This window comes from Diceros bicornis, chromosome 31 (genome assembly GCF_020826845.1).
Source record: "Diceros bicornis minor isolate mBicDic1 chromosome 31, mDicBic1.mat.cur, whole genome shotgun sequence".
Classification (NCBI taxonomy): Eukaryota; Metazoa; Chordata; class Mammalia; order Perissodactyla; family Rhinocerotidae; genus Diceros; species Diceros bicornis.
The window spans coordinates 24236260-24251563 of NC_080770.1; the positions used below are offsets into that span (position 1 = coordinate 24236260).

The 15304-nt window shown below is 45.0% G+C and overlaps 1 protein-coding gene across 11 annotated transcripts in view; it reads left to right on the plus strand.

Moving 5' to 3' along the window:
• The window catches only part of PHF21A (PHD finger protein 21A), a 181511-nt gene that overhangs the window by 160668 nt on the left and 5539 nt on the right, over positions 1-15304 (plus strand). For 10 of the 11 annotated variants that reach the window (XM_058527063.1, XM_058527061.1, XM_058527067.1 and 7 more), the window contains 7 exons: positions 2274-2325; positions 3072-3151; positions 3618-3678; positions 6238-6401; positions 12361-12516; positions 13795-13870; positions 14271-14374. In XM_058527063.1, the coding sequence (XP_058383046.1) occupies positions 2274-2325; positions 3072-3151; positions 3618-3678; positions 6238-6401; positions 12361-12516; positions 13795-13870; positions 14271-14374 (693 nt within the window). The remainder of the gene's footprint in view (positions 1-2273; positions 2326-3071; positions 3152-3617; positions 3679-6237; positions 6402-12360; positions 12517-13794; positions 13871-14270; positions 14375-15304) is intronic. The other variant, XM_058527071.1, reaches the window with a different exon arrangement.

Below are 15304 nucleotides of genomic sequence, written 5' to 3' on the forward strand. Positions count from 1 at the left end.
GATAATCTTAAATAGCAAACAAGACTCTGGTATAAATATAGAATGTGAATTTTTGTGTCCTTAAACAAGAGAATTTTTTAGTTTGATGCTCTTGTACCACTAGCTGTAAAAGAAAGATATAGGCAAGTAATATAATGATGAATATCTGATACTTGGATTTTATTAGACCAATAATCCATTCCCTTCTGTCCTCAGTGTGTTCTTTGTAATGAAACCATGTCAAATAGTGACATGAAGCCATCCAAGATTCATGTCATTTTTTTAAAAAAAACAGTGATTTATTAAGCTAGTTCAGGTTTTTTTAAAACAACTACAAATTATAATTCTTTCTGACATGAAATGGATTAATTTTTAGTTTATCTTTAAAGAAGGGACAAAACTTGAACCAAAAAGAAAGTACTAGTCATGCAAATTGCTGAGAAACTTGTAAAATCATCCACAAAATAAATGACAAGTATTATGCTAGAAGGAGGAAAAATAGAGCAAGCTATTAGCAAAATTGCCTTATCAAAAGACACTGAAGGATGCCTCATGTCAGTGGCACAGTGTAGGCAAGCAAGTACCGTCACGTGTAGGAGCAAATATTTCACCTTCTGCTTGGATAGAGTCACTGCCGTAAAGAGAAGAAATTAGTTTTTGGTGTACCTGTGATGTGTAGATTAGGCAAAAGGTCTTGACAACTTTTTATTCTGTTTATCACTGAAAATATATTCCACAGGAGAGGAGATTTCTTTTCCATTTAATAATTCTTTTGTGAGCTTGATCTAGACTGGCAAAGATGGGTCCAATGGGGGTGGCCGAGGAGGGTGCTGGTACTTGATTGAAAGAAGGTTCACCTGGGGCTGGCCCCGTGGCGTAGCGCTTAAGTGCACGCGCTCCGCTGCTGGCGCCTGGGGTTTGGACCCCGGGCGCGCACCGAGGCACTGCTTGTCAGGCCATGCTGTGGCAGTGTTCCATATAAAGTGGAAGAAGATAGGCACAGATGTTAGCTCAGGGCCAGTCTTCCTCAGCAAAAAGAGGAGGATTGGCATGGATGTTAGCTCAGGGCTGATCTTCCTCACAAAAAAATAAAATTTATTTAAAAAAAAAAGAAAGAAATTTCATCTGAGTGTCAGTCCACACATGGCTTTATTAACAGAGAATAGATTTGAAGGAATAGTGAAAATGAGGAATGTCGTTAATTGGCAACCACAAAATGTATGCCATTTCAACGTGCAGTGCAGAAAATGGGCAGCAAGTCCAAGACTGCTTTTCCTTTCCAAAGTGCTCTGGTTGTCAGTGGTAGGTACCCACCTAAGTTACTGAAACAAGAAAAACATCTCTTCAGGACTTTGAGGATACCAGTAAAGGACGTTTCTGTATTCTCAAGTGGCTTGTTCAAGGACTGTGTCTTCATAAAACACTCAGTATCTTAAAAAATATCATGATATTTAATGTTGAGGGTAAAATGTCAGGGTTTTAAAAGACCAAACTGTGGTGTAAATAATTATGCAGGAGTTTGTCTCCCAACAGTTGATGGTATCTTTTATTCATTGGCAAGAGAAATTGATGATGTATTGTTTGACATATTTAGCAACCTCATGCAGTGGTACAGCAGAAAATGAAGGCGTAGTTTCCAGACCACATGTAACCAAAGAGCAAAATAGGAGTCAGTCTGTTGCTCTCTCCAACTTGAAGCATCTAACAGTCCAGCTTTGGGGTGCGGTATTCTAATGAATCTAGCTTCTGATGGAGCCCCTGAGAGTGGTCTTTAGAGAGAAATCACTCCATAATTTTTAGGTCCACGTTTGATTGAAAAATCTTAGTAGAAAACAGAACCACTTGCTGTCATTCCTAAAACGCATTTAGCTTTGAGTTAGCGTGGTCCAGTCAGCTGTAGTAAGAAGAAACGCTGACCTGTTGTGACAAGGGAAGTTCTTAGAATTTGGAGCTTGTTGTGTAGGAGGCTCTTTGTAACCCTCTCCATGTTTTTGAGTATGAAATACTCTTCCCTCTAAGAGGATCTTTCTGAAAAACATGTAGATCACTCAGGATGCTGATTTGTCTCACTGAGAAAGTAGAAGCCGTAGGTCGCAGTCCTTCTCTTTGGGTCCCTGTAAGACCAGAAGCCTGCAGAGTGGCTTCATAGCTGCTCGCTCATTGCTCCCCTGAACCCGGCCTCCTTCCAGCGAGCAGCCTGTTGGGTTGGCTTTCCCTAGGAGTCTAACCAGGAAAATACAGTTGGCTTTGCAAGCACCCACACTGACGTATATTCTTTTGTTTCTCTGGCACAGAAACTCGCCTTCATGGTGTCTCTAGGGTTGGTAACACATGACCATCTAGAAGGTAAGAGAAGATACTCATGGCGCCACTGTGCTTCTGGCCCAGAGCTTTGTTCTTGAAAATGTGTTATATTTATTGCTGGAATAGAAAATTGGAGCACAAACAGAGTACAGTTCAACCAGAGTGGACTTTATTTCCTTTGGAGTAAAATTTGCCGTCCCTTTGCCTAATGTCTAGCCCCTCCCTTTCCCATCATTATATGTCCACGCTACTGTCCTGAGGGAAGCCCCCAGTTTCCTGGATTAAAGTAACTTCTGTTCACTTAGAGGAACTGTATTTTTTTTTTCTTGACAGTACGAGGTAGCAAATGCCCTCTGAAAAGTCTTTGTCTGTATTTTTCAATCACTCTAGGTTATCTGAGTCTTAAGAACAGTTACAAAGCTATACCTGTCCTGGTTATTTAATCCAAGAATGGTGAACTGTGGTCACTCAATCTAGTTCATCCACACCTGTATTACAGTGATCTAAAAATAAATCAGGACAGCTTGTTTAGAAGCGTTGTCTCCTGTTAGGCTCTGGATCCCAGAGTGCCACACTGGGACAGCGTGGCTCTGCTTTCTGAGGGGTGAGAGTAGATGACCCTGCATACTTGCTTCCAGCAGTGTGCTTGCCTCTGCTAAGGCTGCAGTGAAACAGAGACTTGCCCCTGTTTCTAATTTGTCATGGGAAAACCAATAGACAAACAACAAAGTTAAGTTTTTGAGGTTCTCTCTACCTCTCTTCTAATCCAAACCTTTTGCTTTCCCAAGAAATCCAAAGCAAGAGGCAAGAGCGAAAAAGAAGAACAACGGCAAATCCAGTGTACAGCGGAGCGGTCTTTGAGCCAGAGGTACTCCGGGCCAGCGCTGGCCCTTCTCGCACTGTTCCAGCTTTTTCTCTGGCTTGTTCAGCCCCTCCCTTCTGAAACCCTGTGTGAGAGCAGTACCCTGATCATACTTGGGCAGCTTCGTGAGACGATGGCTTTGTCTCTGGCTGATGACATTATTTAATTTTTATTATTCACTGCCTTCCCCTTAGTTTAGTCCCTAAGTTTGAGCAGATACAAACCTACCTTAAAAATTTAACTCATCCTGTCTTCAACACAACTGTCGTCTGAAGCAGAGGCAGATCTCTCTGGAATATTCTCTCAGAGCCGAGTACATGTAATAAAACATGTTAGCACTGAGACCTTGGGGTGACCAGCACTAACTGGTTGGCGTGTTGATAGGTATGCTGTGCTTGGTCTTTAGCTTGTGCCAGTATTAGTAGTAACCATGCTATTCAACCAGTCACCTTTCCCTCTTCAATCCTCCAAGCGTAAGAAGAGTGCAGTCACATACCTGAACAGTACAATGCATCCTGGGACCCGGAAGAGAGGTGAGCACCTGTTGGTCTCTCTCCCTCGCTGTTGCTTTGGCTTCTGTGTTGTGTTTCTTCCCCCTCCCTCCTCCCATTGTCCTAGACCCTGTCTAACTCCTGTATCCCTTGAAAATAGTGTTGTTGTTGTTGTTGTTCTCTGAGAATGGGGGGAAAAGAGAGTGAGATTTCTTATTAGAGTTCTGTACACTGAATCAAATCTGCCTTTCCTGGGATTCTGGCAAAGCCGACTCAGGGGAATGGCTTAATGCAGCATTTCTGCCCTAGGCCCACCAGGCTGTGCATGAATAGCACAATTAACAGAACACCGTGTGAAGGAAGCATTTTAGCATCGTTGAGCAGAACAGAACACTGCTGTTGCAAGGTGTTCTTAGTCATGTCTAACTCATCCTGCTGCCAGCGAGACCAGAGCATGACTCTTGCATTTGTGTGAGCTGCAGACTTTCTAGGAAGGAGAGAGATGGCCACACGGATAACTGAGAATCTGTGAGAAGAGGGCATCTCCAGTAAGGAAGGAAAGATCACTGTCAAAACAGGCTCCCAAAGCAGAAGTTCCTCAAGAGCTCCCTCCCGTGTTTCAGACCTCCCGGCCAGGCGTCCCGCCTCACTCAGGCAGGGCAGAGACCAGCAGCAGCTCTCACTGTGCAGGTCTAAATAGGTCTTAACAGCTCAGAGTTTGAGCTCGTAAACAAGGTTCTGAAATTGTTCTTCGATGTCAGTAATACGTCCCAAGGTCCCTTTCTCCACATGATAATGTATCCCCGAATTATAGTTCCAGGCTAGAAAGGTTGCAGAGTGAGTGGAGTAGCATACTAATTTCTGTGTATGCACACATGTTCTCAGAGCTGTTGGAAGCTTAGGAGGTCATCCCGACCCATTTTCTGCCTTAGGCAGGGCTACAACTGTCCTATTACCACCTCCTTCCCCAAAAGAGATAGCATACCCAGCCTTAGTGACCTGTCCTGATGTTTCATCGGCCCCGTTCTTCAGGTAGCCCAAAATGTTTAGATGGGAAACCCTAAGTCATTGCTTCATATCAATTCCTGGGCCACAATAACCAGTGTCAAGGTTAGTTTTTGTGGTTTTGTTTTGGGCAATTTTTAGTGACCTCTGACATGGTTCTTAAAAAAGGAACCCCTCAGCCAGAAACCACAGTTAATTGGCCTGCTGGTGGGCAGTATCTGCTAAGAGGACAGGGGTTAAATGAGCCAGAAAGACCTTGGCGTCTCTTGGCAAGGTCGGAGGATGAAAGCCTGCATTCACAATGCCTAGGATGTGCCTTCTGTGGGTAAACAAAGAGCATTCATCTTCCACTTTCCCTTCCAGCAGCACTAAATTCCCTAGAAAAGACAAACCAGTGCGATCTGTCTTTGTACTGCAGACATTGCCAGTTTAACACAGATAGGTAATGTTTGTGTAATGTCTGACAGAATCATGACTCTTGTGCATAATCCTAATATAAATTACAGCTGTTGGCAGAGTCACGGTCCCACGTACCATCCACTAGTGCTCGTAGGCAGTTGTGTACCTCTCTGGCTCTTTTTTTTTCCCTTGAGTGTGCTGGGCACACTCTTTTGATCACTCACAGCTTAGAAGCTCTGACCCTGACCCTTAGAGGACAAGGATTCTGACTTAGATATATCGTAAGGCAAGAGTGGCCGACCTGGATTTTCTGTACCCTTTGGGGCTCATTTATAGATCCTCTGTAGCCATGAGATTTGATTCAAAATGCTCTTGCTCAAATCAGGGCTCTCAGTGAGCGGTCTTGCTGATGGCAGGGCCTTTCCTGAGACTGTGGAGCAGCCCCAGTTCTTAGACGCATAGTTCACCAGAATGCTTGTGATGGAAAGCGGGGCGACAGTTCTCAATCAGCTGGGGAGAGTGTCCAAGTCCAAAGCACTTAAATTCATTATTGAGCACGGAACATCTTTTTAGCTCGTAGGTTCCAGCGACTCCCAGAACATCTCTCCCGCTAGCTCTACCAGCAAAGGGCAGGAATAGTTCACCTGAATCCATGCTTTGCCTTTCTCCACCCTCGCAGCAGTGAAGTGACCAAAATGCAGTTAGGAGAGAAAAGGAAAAGCAGAAAACCTAAATAAATTTGTTTGTGGAAACTAAGAGTCATTAATACTGTTGTAAGAATGATGGTTGCAGAGAAACCTTAGAGAACAATATGCAAAAGATACGGAAAAATGAAATAAATTCTTATTCTTGGCCTTGGCTCCATCTTGTTCTCACATTAGAAATGTCAAATTGTAATAGTCCAGGGACGTCAGGGGAATCTCCCCGAGGCGAGGCCCTGTAACATCCCAGCACCTCCTCTTGTGCCCCAAGGCTCTCTTACCCTCCCTTCTTTGAGACTCGTGCAGTTGTTCCTAATGACATTTAACTCTTTGCTTCTCTTCTCTCTCTGGGACTGTTGTATTAACCTTCCGTCTGCTACCTCACTTCCTTTTCCATGCTAGCCAATGAGGAACACTGGCCGAAGGTATGTAAGACCATTTTTCCCCTTCTTTCCCTCCCCCTTTTTCCCTTTTGTTCCCTTCTCTCGGTATATAGGTCGTCCTCCAAAATACAATGCAGTGCTGGGGTTTGGAGCCCTTACCCCAACATCCCCCCCATCCAGTCATCCTGACTCCCCTGAAAATGAAAAGACAGAGACCACATTCACTTTCCCCGCTCCTGTGCAGCCTGTGTCCCTGCCCAGCCCCACCTCCACAGACGTAAGTAACGTGGGAAAAGCTCGCTCGCTCTCTGAGAGCTGAAATCGGGGAAAGTGCTCTCACGTGGTGTCTCCTTATGGCTGCATCTCCCTGACTAACCCTGGAACGGCAGGAATCCCCAGAGGACGCTGCGTGCCGTGCAAGGCGACTCTCTGCTGGGCCCTGGGTCCTGCCACGTCCTTGCGAGTTGTGTGGAATACAGCACCAGGAGGCTCCGTCAGAGTCCTCGGAGCTGGATTTGGTGGCTGTGAATGAGCGCTGAGGAAGGGGGCAGGGTGGGGCGCCAGCTGTCGACTTGAGAGATGCGCAGTTTCTGTCCTCCGTGTCTGGGGGTGAGGAAGACAGACAAGGCATGCGTTCCCCTAGCAGTCCTTGTTTCCTGCAAGTCGAATTCGAGAAGCGGAGAACCGTTCTTTAAAGCAACTTTATTCAGCAGAGTTGATCAGAAACAGGTTCCTGAAAAAGGGTCAGGTTCTTAGAAGCCCTGCACCCAGGAACTGCAGGAGGGTAAACTAGGGCCCCACGTTTTTAAATGAGCATTTACTGAGCAGTGGATTCCCTCAGCAAACGCTTATTGAGCACTCCTCTGCTGAGCAAGCACTGTTCTTGAGGCTGGGGACAGAGGAGGGAAGAAAACCAACTCCTTGCCCTCAGGGAGCTCATAGTGTGCAGCCAGAGGCAGGAGATACGTAAGCAAACATATAGTATGTCAGGGAGCGATAAGCGCTGTGAGGAAACCGGGAGAGAATAAGGAGCGTGTGGAGCTGTGGCAGGAGGGTGCTCCTGTATGAAGAGTGGTGGAGAAAGCCTCTGATGGGAGGTGGGGTGTGTGGGAGGACGTGGGGGAAGAGCATTCCAGACAGAGGGAACAGCAGAGCAGAATCCCAAGGTGGAAGTATACATGGCACGGAAGAAAGCAGGAAGGCCAGGATAGCTGGGGCTGAGTGAGCGGGTGCGAGACAAGACCCCAGAGGTGGCCAGGTCACTCGTGCAGGGCCTCGTGGCTCTTCCTCTGAGTGGAGTGGGAGATCACTAGGGGATTTTGATGTAGTTTTTCAACTTTTTATTTTGAAAATTTTCAACCCTACAGAAAAGTTGTAATAACAGTACAAAGAACAAACATACTCTTCACTTAGATTCACCAGTTGTTTCCGTTGTGCCACATATGCTTCTCCCCTACACACACACACACACACACACGCTTTTTTTGCTTAACTAATTAAGAAGTTTCAGACATCACAAATCTTTATCCAAAATACTTCAGTGTATATCTCCTAAGAACAAAGATATTCTCTGTCTGATACAGCCACAATGCAGCCATCAAATTGAGGCAATTTCATGCTGATAAAAGATTATGATGTAATACACAGCCCATACTCGATCGCTCCAGTGTCTCACTAATTGCCTTAGTGGCACTTTGTCTTTTCCGTTCTGGGATCCAGTCCAAGATCACTCTTGACATTTCTCGTCATGGTATTGTCTCTTCAGTCTCCTTACTCTGGAATAGTGTCTCAGCTTTTTCTTGTCTTTCAAGACATTGACATTTTTTAAAAGACAGGCCAGTTGTTGTGTAAAGTGTCCCTCTGTTTGGCTGGTCTAATGGTTTCCTCAGGAGTAGATTCAGGAGCACGAAATAAGTGATGATGAGTCCTTCTTGGAGCATGACAACAGGAGGCACAGATGTCAGTCTGTCCTGTTGTTGGCCATGTTAACGTGCATCTCTTAAGATGGATTCCATCAAATTTCTCCACTGGTAAAGGTGCCTGTCTCCTCTGGTGGAGATAGCTTTGAGTCTGTGTAAATATCCTGTTCCATGACAAACTGTTACCCAGTGGTTTCAGCATCCTTTGATGATTCTTACCTGCGTTTGTTATTTTTAAGGTGTTTGCAAAATCAACTTGGATTTTAAAAGGCTCACTCTGAGATATGGAGAAGAGACTGTGGGGAGGATGGGCTGGGGGCAGGGAGAGACCGGTTAGGAGGCTGTGGCAGTCGTCCAGGCGAGAGCTGACGGGGTCTTGGCCTAATGGGCGGTGGAACTGGAGCTGGAGAAAAGTGGCCGAGTCTGTGTGCATTTCGAAGAGCCAGCAGGATTGGATGATGGCGTACGAGAAAAAGAATAGTCAAGGGTGCATCCAAAGTTTTTGGCCTAAAGAACTAGACAGATGAAGATGCCATTTACCAGAGGTGACAGAGGACCAAGTTTGAGGAGGGAAACCAAGAGTTTCATTTTGCACATGTCCCGTTTCTTTTGTGAATTATAGAGCTTGTCTTTAGGATCATCTTCAGGTAAAATGTGCCTTGAACTTGTAGGTTCTCAGTACTTGTTAATGGTCTACACCCTCCAAAGAGCAAAAGAATTCCATATGCACATTCTGAGCTAAAATTCCAGAAGCAACAAAGGAGGTGTCATCTTTGGAGAACCCGAGTCATAGGAGAGTTCTGGTCCCTGGCGGGTCTCCTTCCTTGGACGTAGCTGGTGGCCACAGACCCAGCCTTGCTGTCAAGACTCAGCATTCCTGACTTTTGGCAGTAGTAATTGATGCAGGTTTTCTGCCTCTCCTGTCTGCACCAGGATCCCCTGTCAGAAACCTTGTTTGCTGGCACCAAAGAGCATCCCGACTTCTCCTCAGTTGTGGCGTTGCCACAGGGCTAGCCAGCTCACGGCCTCCTGGCGGGGATCTGCCTCCAAGGGGTGCACAGACACACATACGGATTTTGTGGTTCTTCATGTGAATCTTTCCTAAACAACGTTGTTCTTGTTGTTTGTGATTTTTGGCTGAGAGGATTTATGATTTTCTTTCCGAGACTGAACCCAAAGGATCCACTCAGATCACATCACAAACTGAAGCTTCTGCCAGGTTTTGTCTTAAAATGCAAACACTGTTCTTTTCAGAAATCTAAGGGTAAAAGACTGCTTTTCTAAAACCACTAAATATGTTGAGAATTTCCTAAGTTAAACCTAGTGGAATGGATTTTTTTAACAGATAATTGCTACTTTTACAGTATCCCAACAGTGGCAGTGATTCGAGTCAACGTGCAGCTCTGTATGGTTGTTGCTGAGTGGCGTAAGCCCCAACAACATTAATTAAACAATCACAGCTGAAAGGCAGGCATTTCCTGGGGATCAGTAACTATCTAGAAGGACTTGGTGATACGAGACCCAGCTGGACACTAATCCTCAGGATGTACCTTGTGCCACTGTCGTCATTTTTATGCAAAGGGAAGATATGTTGACATAGTTATAAATTTTTTTTAGCAAATGATGAAGTTGCAATTGATATAGCCAGGGTGTTTCCAAAAAACTTATATCCTCAGCTCCTAGCAAAGAATCATGGGTCGGCCATCTTTCAACTTATTGTTTGGTTTATGGTAATAAGTTGGTCGGTCAGCAAAGCCTAAGCCTTTTGACCTGGTGCAGCCCCTCCGTGGGCCTTCCTCTGCTCCCTTTAGGCAAAGAACCAATTCTCTGTGGATGAAATACATATCTTGTCATTTTGTATTCATTTCTGTGGGCAGTAGTTCTCGAAGGGTGGTCTGGGGGTCCCTGAGACTCTTGCAGGGCATCCATAAAATGAAAATTATTTTCATGATAATACTAAAACATCCTTTGCCGTTTTCATTCTCACTCTGTCAGGAGTGAAGAGTGGAGTTTTCCAGATACTACGTGACTTGTGATCATGTCATCACTGTGACGGCTATTGGAATGGGCACTTGTGTATTCTGGGGTTTTAAATTTTTTCAATATGATGTTTTTGTAACTTCCTGAGATTCTATAATTATCTCAAAATTAAAAAGTTTTAAAGTTTCTAATAGAGTAAATATCAGTACCTGTAACTCACGTAAACAGAAGCTCTTTGAGATTCTTAGTAATTTTAAGAGTGTAAAGGGATCCTGACACCAAAAAGATTAAGAACTGCTGCTGTGGGATATATAAACAGGATAGGAAGTTTTCTTTCCTTTAGAAAGTTGAGAGAAGTTATTTAACCTTTATTTTATGTACTCGACGCTTTCCACTTGTTGATGTTCTCCTTATTCAGGAGCAAAGGAAAGTGAGCAGAACTCTTTACCCCACGAGTCCCTCTGAATTAGATGTCCAGTTTGTCTCATTTACTTCATCACTGATAATTTTATATACGGTTCGGGTAAAATACTCTCTTAAACCATAAAATTTTTATAAACTTCATAAAGATGCAGACTTACAACATGGGGCTAAGGGTCAAGAAAGACTAACTCTCTAGAGAAGAGCAGACTGAAGAAGGAAGTCATGGTTCATCGGGGGCTGAAGCCTGAGCTCTTTCTGTGCCTGCAACTGAGACTGTTAGGCTGCTTCCCAGGCAGGATCTTTTGCTCATGTACTGAGTATCTTTTTTATGACCCAGAGGTAACATTTTCTTACTAAGAAAGATTAAAATCTGTCCACATTCTGATTATCTTATAATTTTTAAAGTTATATAAGTTATCTTATAACTTATAAAACTTATAACTAGTTTTCTAGGCTGCCAGATACCCTAGTGAATTAAAGGGTAGGAAAGTTTCCTTTCCTTTAGGGAGAAATTGTAGATCTGGGAAGATATGTTCCTTCAGTGGTGCTGGTTGAAGGATTATGCCATCGAAAGGAAGAATTGAGCATTGCTCTCTGTGTCATTGCTTCCTGTGCAAAATTTCTGAATTAGGCCTCCTGGCAGAATAGCCTAGAATCTAAAACAACACCTTGAAAGTGAAAAGGGGTCTGCTCCAAGGTGTGGTGCTGCCTTGCTGGCTAGGCCTGGCACATCCCTTCAGTCTTCCCTTCCTTCTGGCGTCTATATTAGCAGGATTAATCCTGTTCAGAGAACAGACCAGGGATTGACTTGCTCAGAAATACCTCTTTAATACCTCATTTTTTTTTTTTTTTTTGGTGTTCTCTTCTCCAAATTTTAAGTAGATCAGCCTTTTTCTGATGGTGCCTTCTATTCAGAGGGCTCCAGCAGACTTACCTGAGGACCAGAACTATCACTGACAGGGGCAGGCGAGACAGGCAGAGTACACTGGGGCTGCTCTTTTTCCATCCGGTGGAGTATTTTATAGGGAGGAATAAAGCCTTTCGGAATAGAATGGTCCATTGAACAGCAAATGCCAAATACTGATTTTAAGAGAACATTGTCAGCTGTTGCTTTGACTTTTTAAATTCTTCGTGTTTGAAAGCTCATGTGAGTTTAATTTGCTCCTGACTTCATCTTTTCCCATTTGAACTTGAACTATATTTTTTCTCCCTGAGCAAGCAAAGACTTTAGTAAAATTCCATTTCTTGTTTGTCTTCTTTCCCAATCCTTCTAAACTGCCCCCCAAAATGACAGGTCATGAGAATTGTTTGTATCACTTTGGAACGCTTTGATGAATGCATATCAGTGTCTTTAAACTTTCTGATTTGTGGGCTGGACTCTATGAAAATATAACAAATGCTGAGCTATCACCTGTAAAGTAAATTTTGGCCTACATGACTACTAAGCTTTCCTGTAAACTCTCCTTTAAAATTAAGAATACCAATAAATAAAATTATAAAAAAAAACGGGCTGGCCCCGTGGCTTAGCGGTTAAGTGCGTGCGCTCTGCTGCTGGCAGCCTGGGTTCGGATCCCAGGTGCACACCGACGCACCGCTTCTCCGGCCATGCTGAGGCTGCGTCCCACATACAGCAACTAGAAGGATGTGCAACTGTGACATACAACTATCTACTGGGGCTTTGGGGGGAAAATAAATAAATAAATAAAATTATAAAATTAAGAATACCGTCCCTGCCCGTGGAGCCTCAGCTGTAAGGAGCACGTGGGGGCTTGTGCCATTCTTGAACACTTTTATGACATGTTGGATGGCCACAGCTGCTTGTGCTAAAATGCTTATACATATCCAGAATGTGCGTGTTAACATTCACATTTTACCTTTTTGTCCTTTCTCTTACCTTTCCTCTCGATTTCATAGGGTGATATTCATGAGGATTTTTGCAGCGTTTGCAGAAAAAGCGGCCAGTTACTGATGTGTGACACGTGTTCCCGTGTGTATCATCTGGACTGCTTAGACCCTCCTCTGAAAACGATTCCCAAGGGCATGTGGATCTGTCCCAGATGTCAGGACCAGGTACTGTGCATGTCAGACAGGCGAGGGGCCCAGGAGGAGAAAGACAGCACGGTCAGGAGGGCGTCCTTTCCCCTCTAATCTAGGGGAATGGTGGAGTCTCTTTCCTCTCTGGGTGGTTTTCCAGGCTACATCTGCCCTGTGCACATGGCAGCACTCCCCCACACAGCACGCGTCCTCTCAGAGCTTCTCCGTCGTATGCATGAGGCAGCGACTCTGTGCACGGGTGGAGAGACCCTGACTTCCTTTATTTGAAATTACTTATCCTCTTGTTACCTTGCTTCCCCTTAAAAGTCCATAAGACTTTCTGCCTCTTTCTCTAAGAATGGTCCAAATCCGGTATGTGGTTTTGAAATTCATCTTTGGAAATAAAGTACTTAGAAGAAAATGCCCAATTGATGGTTTAATTCAGATAACAACAGTTTCACTTTTAACCTGGGTTATCATCAGGATCAGAGAACTAACTGTGAAGTGCTGTCTTAATATTTCACAGACTTGAAAGGCAAACATATTATTAACTGTCCCAGCATCTTCCTTCCTTCTCTGTTTAGGTTCTGATCTCTTTTTATCAACTATCTGTCTTTATGTTTTTATTATAAGCTGTCTCAAGTCTGTTTTGGAAGTAGGCAAAGTATAAATAATAAATAAATAAGCCCGGTAGCTCATTTGGAGATGCTGCTGAGTTCTTTGGAATCCTGACTTGAGAGAATTCTGGCTTCCCATTTTAATCTTGGTCGTCTTCCTCCCTGATGTAATTAGTAGACACAGTTCTTTCTCTGTTCTCTTCCTGCTGCTGCTTTGTGATGGGGGTCTAGATTATACTTTAGTATTTGGAACTGATGTCTAATTTCCTTGGTCAGCTGTCTTTGAGGGACATACCAAGCTAAAGTTGAGACAGGCAGCCCGTGTCAGGTCAAGGACGGAACTGCCAGTGGCTGCTGCCATCACGCAGACTTGGAGCTGTGTGCTGGTGGTTCTGGCCGTGGGGAGTGGTTGGGGGTTGGTGGCACACCTGAGAAGGGATGAATGCCAGCGCGTCCCAGCCTCTCTGAGCCGGGGCTCAGGTGGCGTGGCTCTTCCTCGGTCGTACCTCTTTCTCTCTCAGGCTGATATCTGCAACTTTGTAGTCCAGAAACTGTAGACTAGGATTTGACAGTACTGCCCCCATAAAGCCTTCCTGGATTTTGTCTGCCGGTAGCTGCAGACACCATTGCGTATTATTACACAGGGGATGTGTGTTCATACCTCCTTCTCAAGGTAGAATTCTAAAAATCTTTTCAGATGCTGAAGAAGGAAGAAGCAATTCCGTGGCCCGGAACTCTAGCAATTGTTCATTCCTATATCGCCTACAAAGCAGGTAAGGAATGACCCATACCCCCTCTTGTGTCAGCCTCCCCTTGTTTTAAAAAAAAAAGAAAAGTACTGGACGGCAGTATTTGTTTTGTTTTCAAAAGGAAATTTAAAGTTAAAAATGAAAAGTTTTTACTGAATGAAGTGAACATTTTGTGTAGTACCGTCTTGAGGAGGAAGAATGAGCAGTGGCGTCTTATTTCCGTGAAGCCAGGCCCAAACCACTGATGTCTCCTTAGCCTAAGTTCCTATCCATGTGACAAGGCAGAGTCCCGGTGGGAAGGTTCTGTGCATTGGCTCTGTGGCTCAGGGGAGCTTGCGGAAAATATCTTCTTTGGCAAGCATTCTGAACACAGTGGCGTTTTCGAAGAATTTATTGTTAAAAATAGTTCCTTTTTTTTCCTCAGCAAAAGAAGAAGAAAAACAGAAGTTACTTAAATGGAGTTCAGATTTAAAACAAGAACGAGAACAACTAGAGCAGAAGGTGAAACAGCTCAGCAATTCTATAAGTGTAAGTAAATCTCCTGCCCTCAGTGAGAGATGCAGAGATACAGAGCCTTCTGTGTACGTAACAGCATGTGTGGCTCCCACAGGCCGATTCAGGTACTTCAGCTTATTACACAGTTCACTCGAGCGGATGCAAAGTCTGCCTCCAGTTAGAGTTTGGCCCCCGGGTACAGGTGGCCACTGGTATATGGTGCCTTAGCCAAGCTCTGGAGCCTCCTCTTGGCTTTGATCTGAGAGAGGATTTTCAGTCTCCAGGCGGAAGAGGTAAAGTAGCACCTACAGCAGCATAGCCACCACCCCGTGTGTTCCTGTGTGTTTGGGAGGCGTGTGGGGCCTCGACGCCACACAGACACAGACCAGGGCCCCAAGTATGATTCTTTCCAGCCGCCCTGGCTAGTGGGTCCATCCACACGGCCCTTCCCTCTGCCCCTTCTTCCACACCGTGCTGAGTGCATTTCCAGGTTTTCCTGACGGGCCTGCGGAAGAGGGGTTTCTAGAGACAAGTACTGGAAGTCAGTACTGCCCAGGCCGGCCCGTCCGGGTGGGAAAGGGGGTTGTGTTTGCAGCAGGGATTCTGAGGCTCCTCCCGACAGAGCATGTTTTCCTTTCTGTGGAGTAGTCACCCTGGTTGGAGTGAGGTGGCCTCAGCCCTCACGGACCCCAGGTGGTGCCCTGGCCTTGGAGGCAGTTGAGCTGTGTCACTCACCTGCTCTGTCCTCCTCACCATACCACCTGTGGCATGCAGGTCTCACATCTCTTTCCCTGCCTAGAACAAAGCCAACAAGCTTGAGAGGCCGAGGGCAGAAGGGCCAAAGACGGCCAAAGTCCGTGACCAAGCAGAAGGGGTTCTGTTGGCTGTAGTCTTTGATTCTCCAAAATATCACTGTCCTGCCCCAGGCCCTGCCTCTAAATTTTGCCCACCGAATGACCCTCA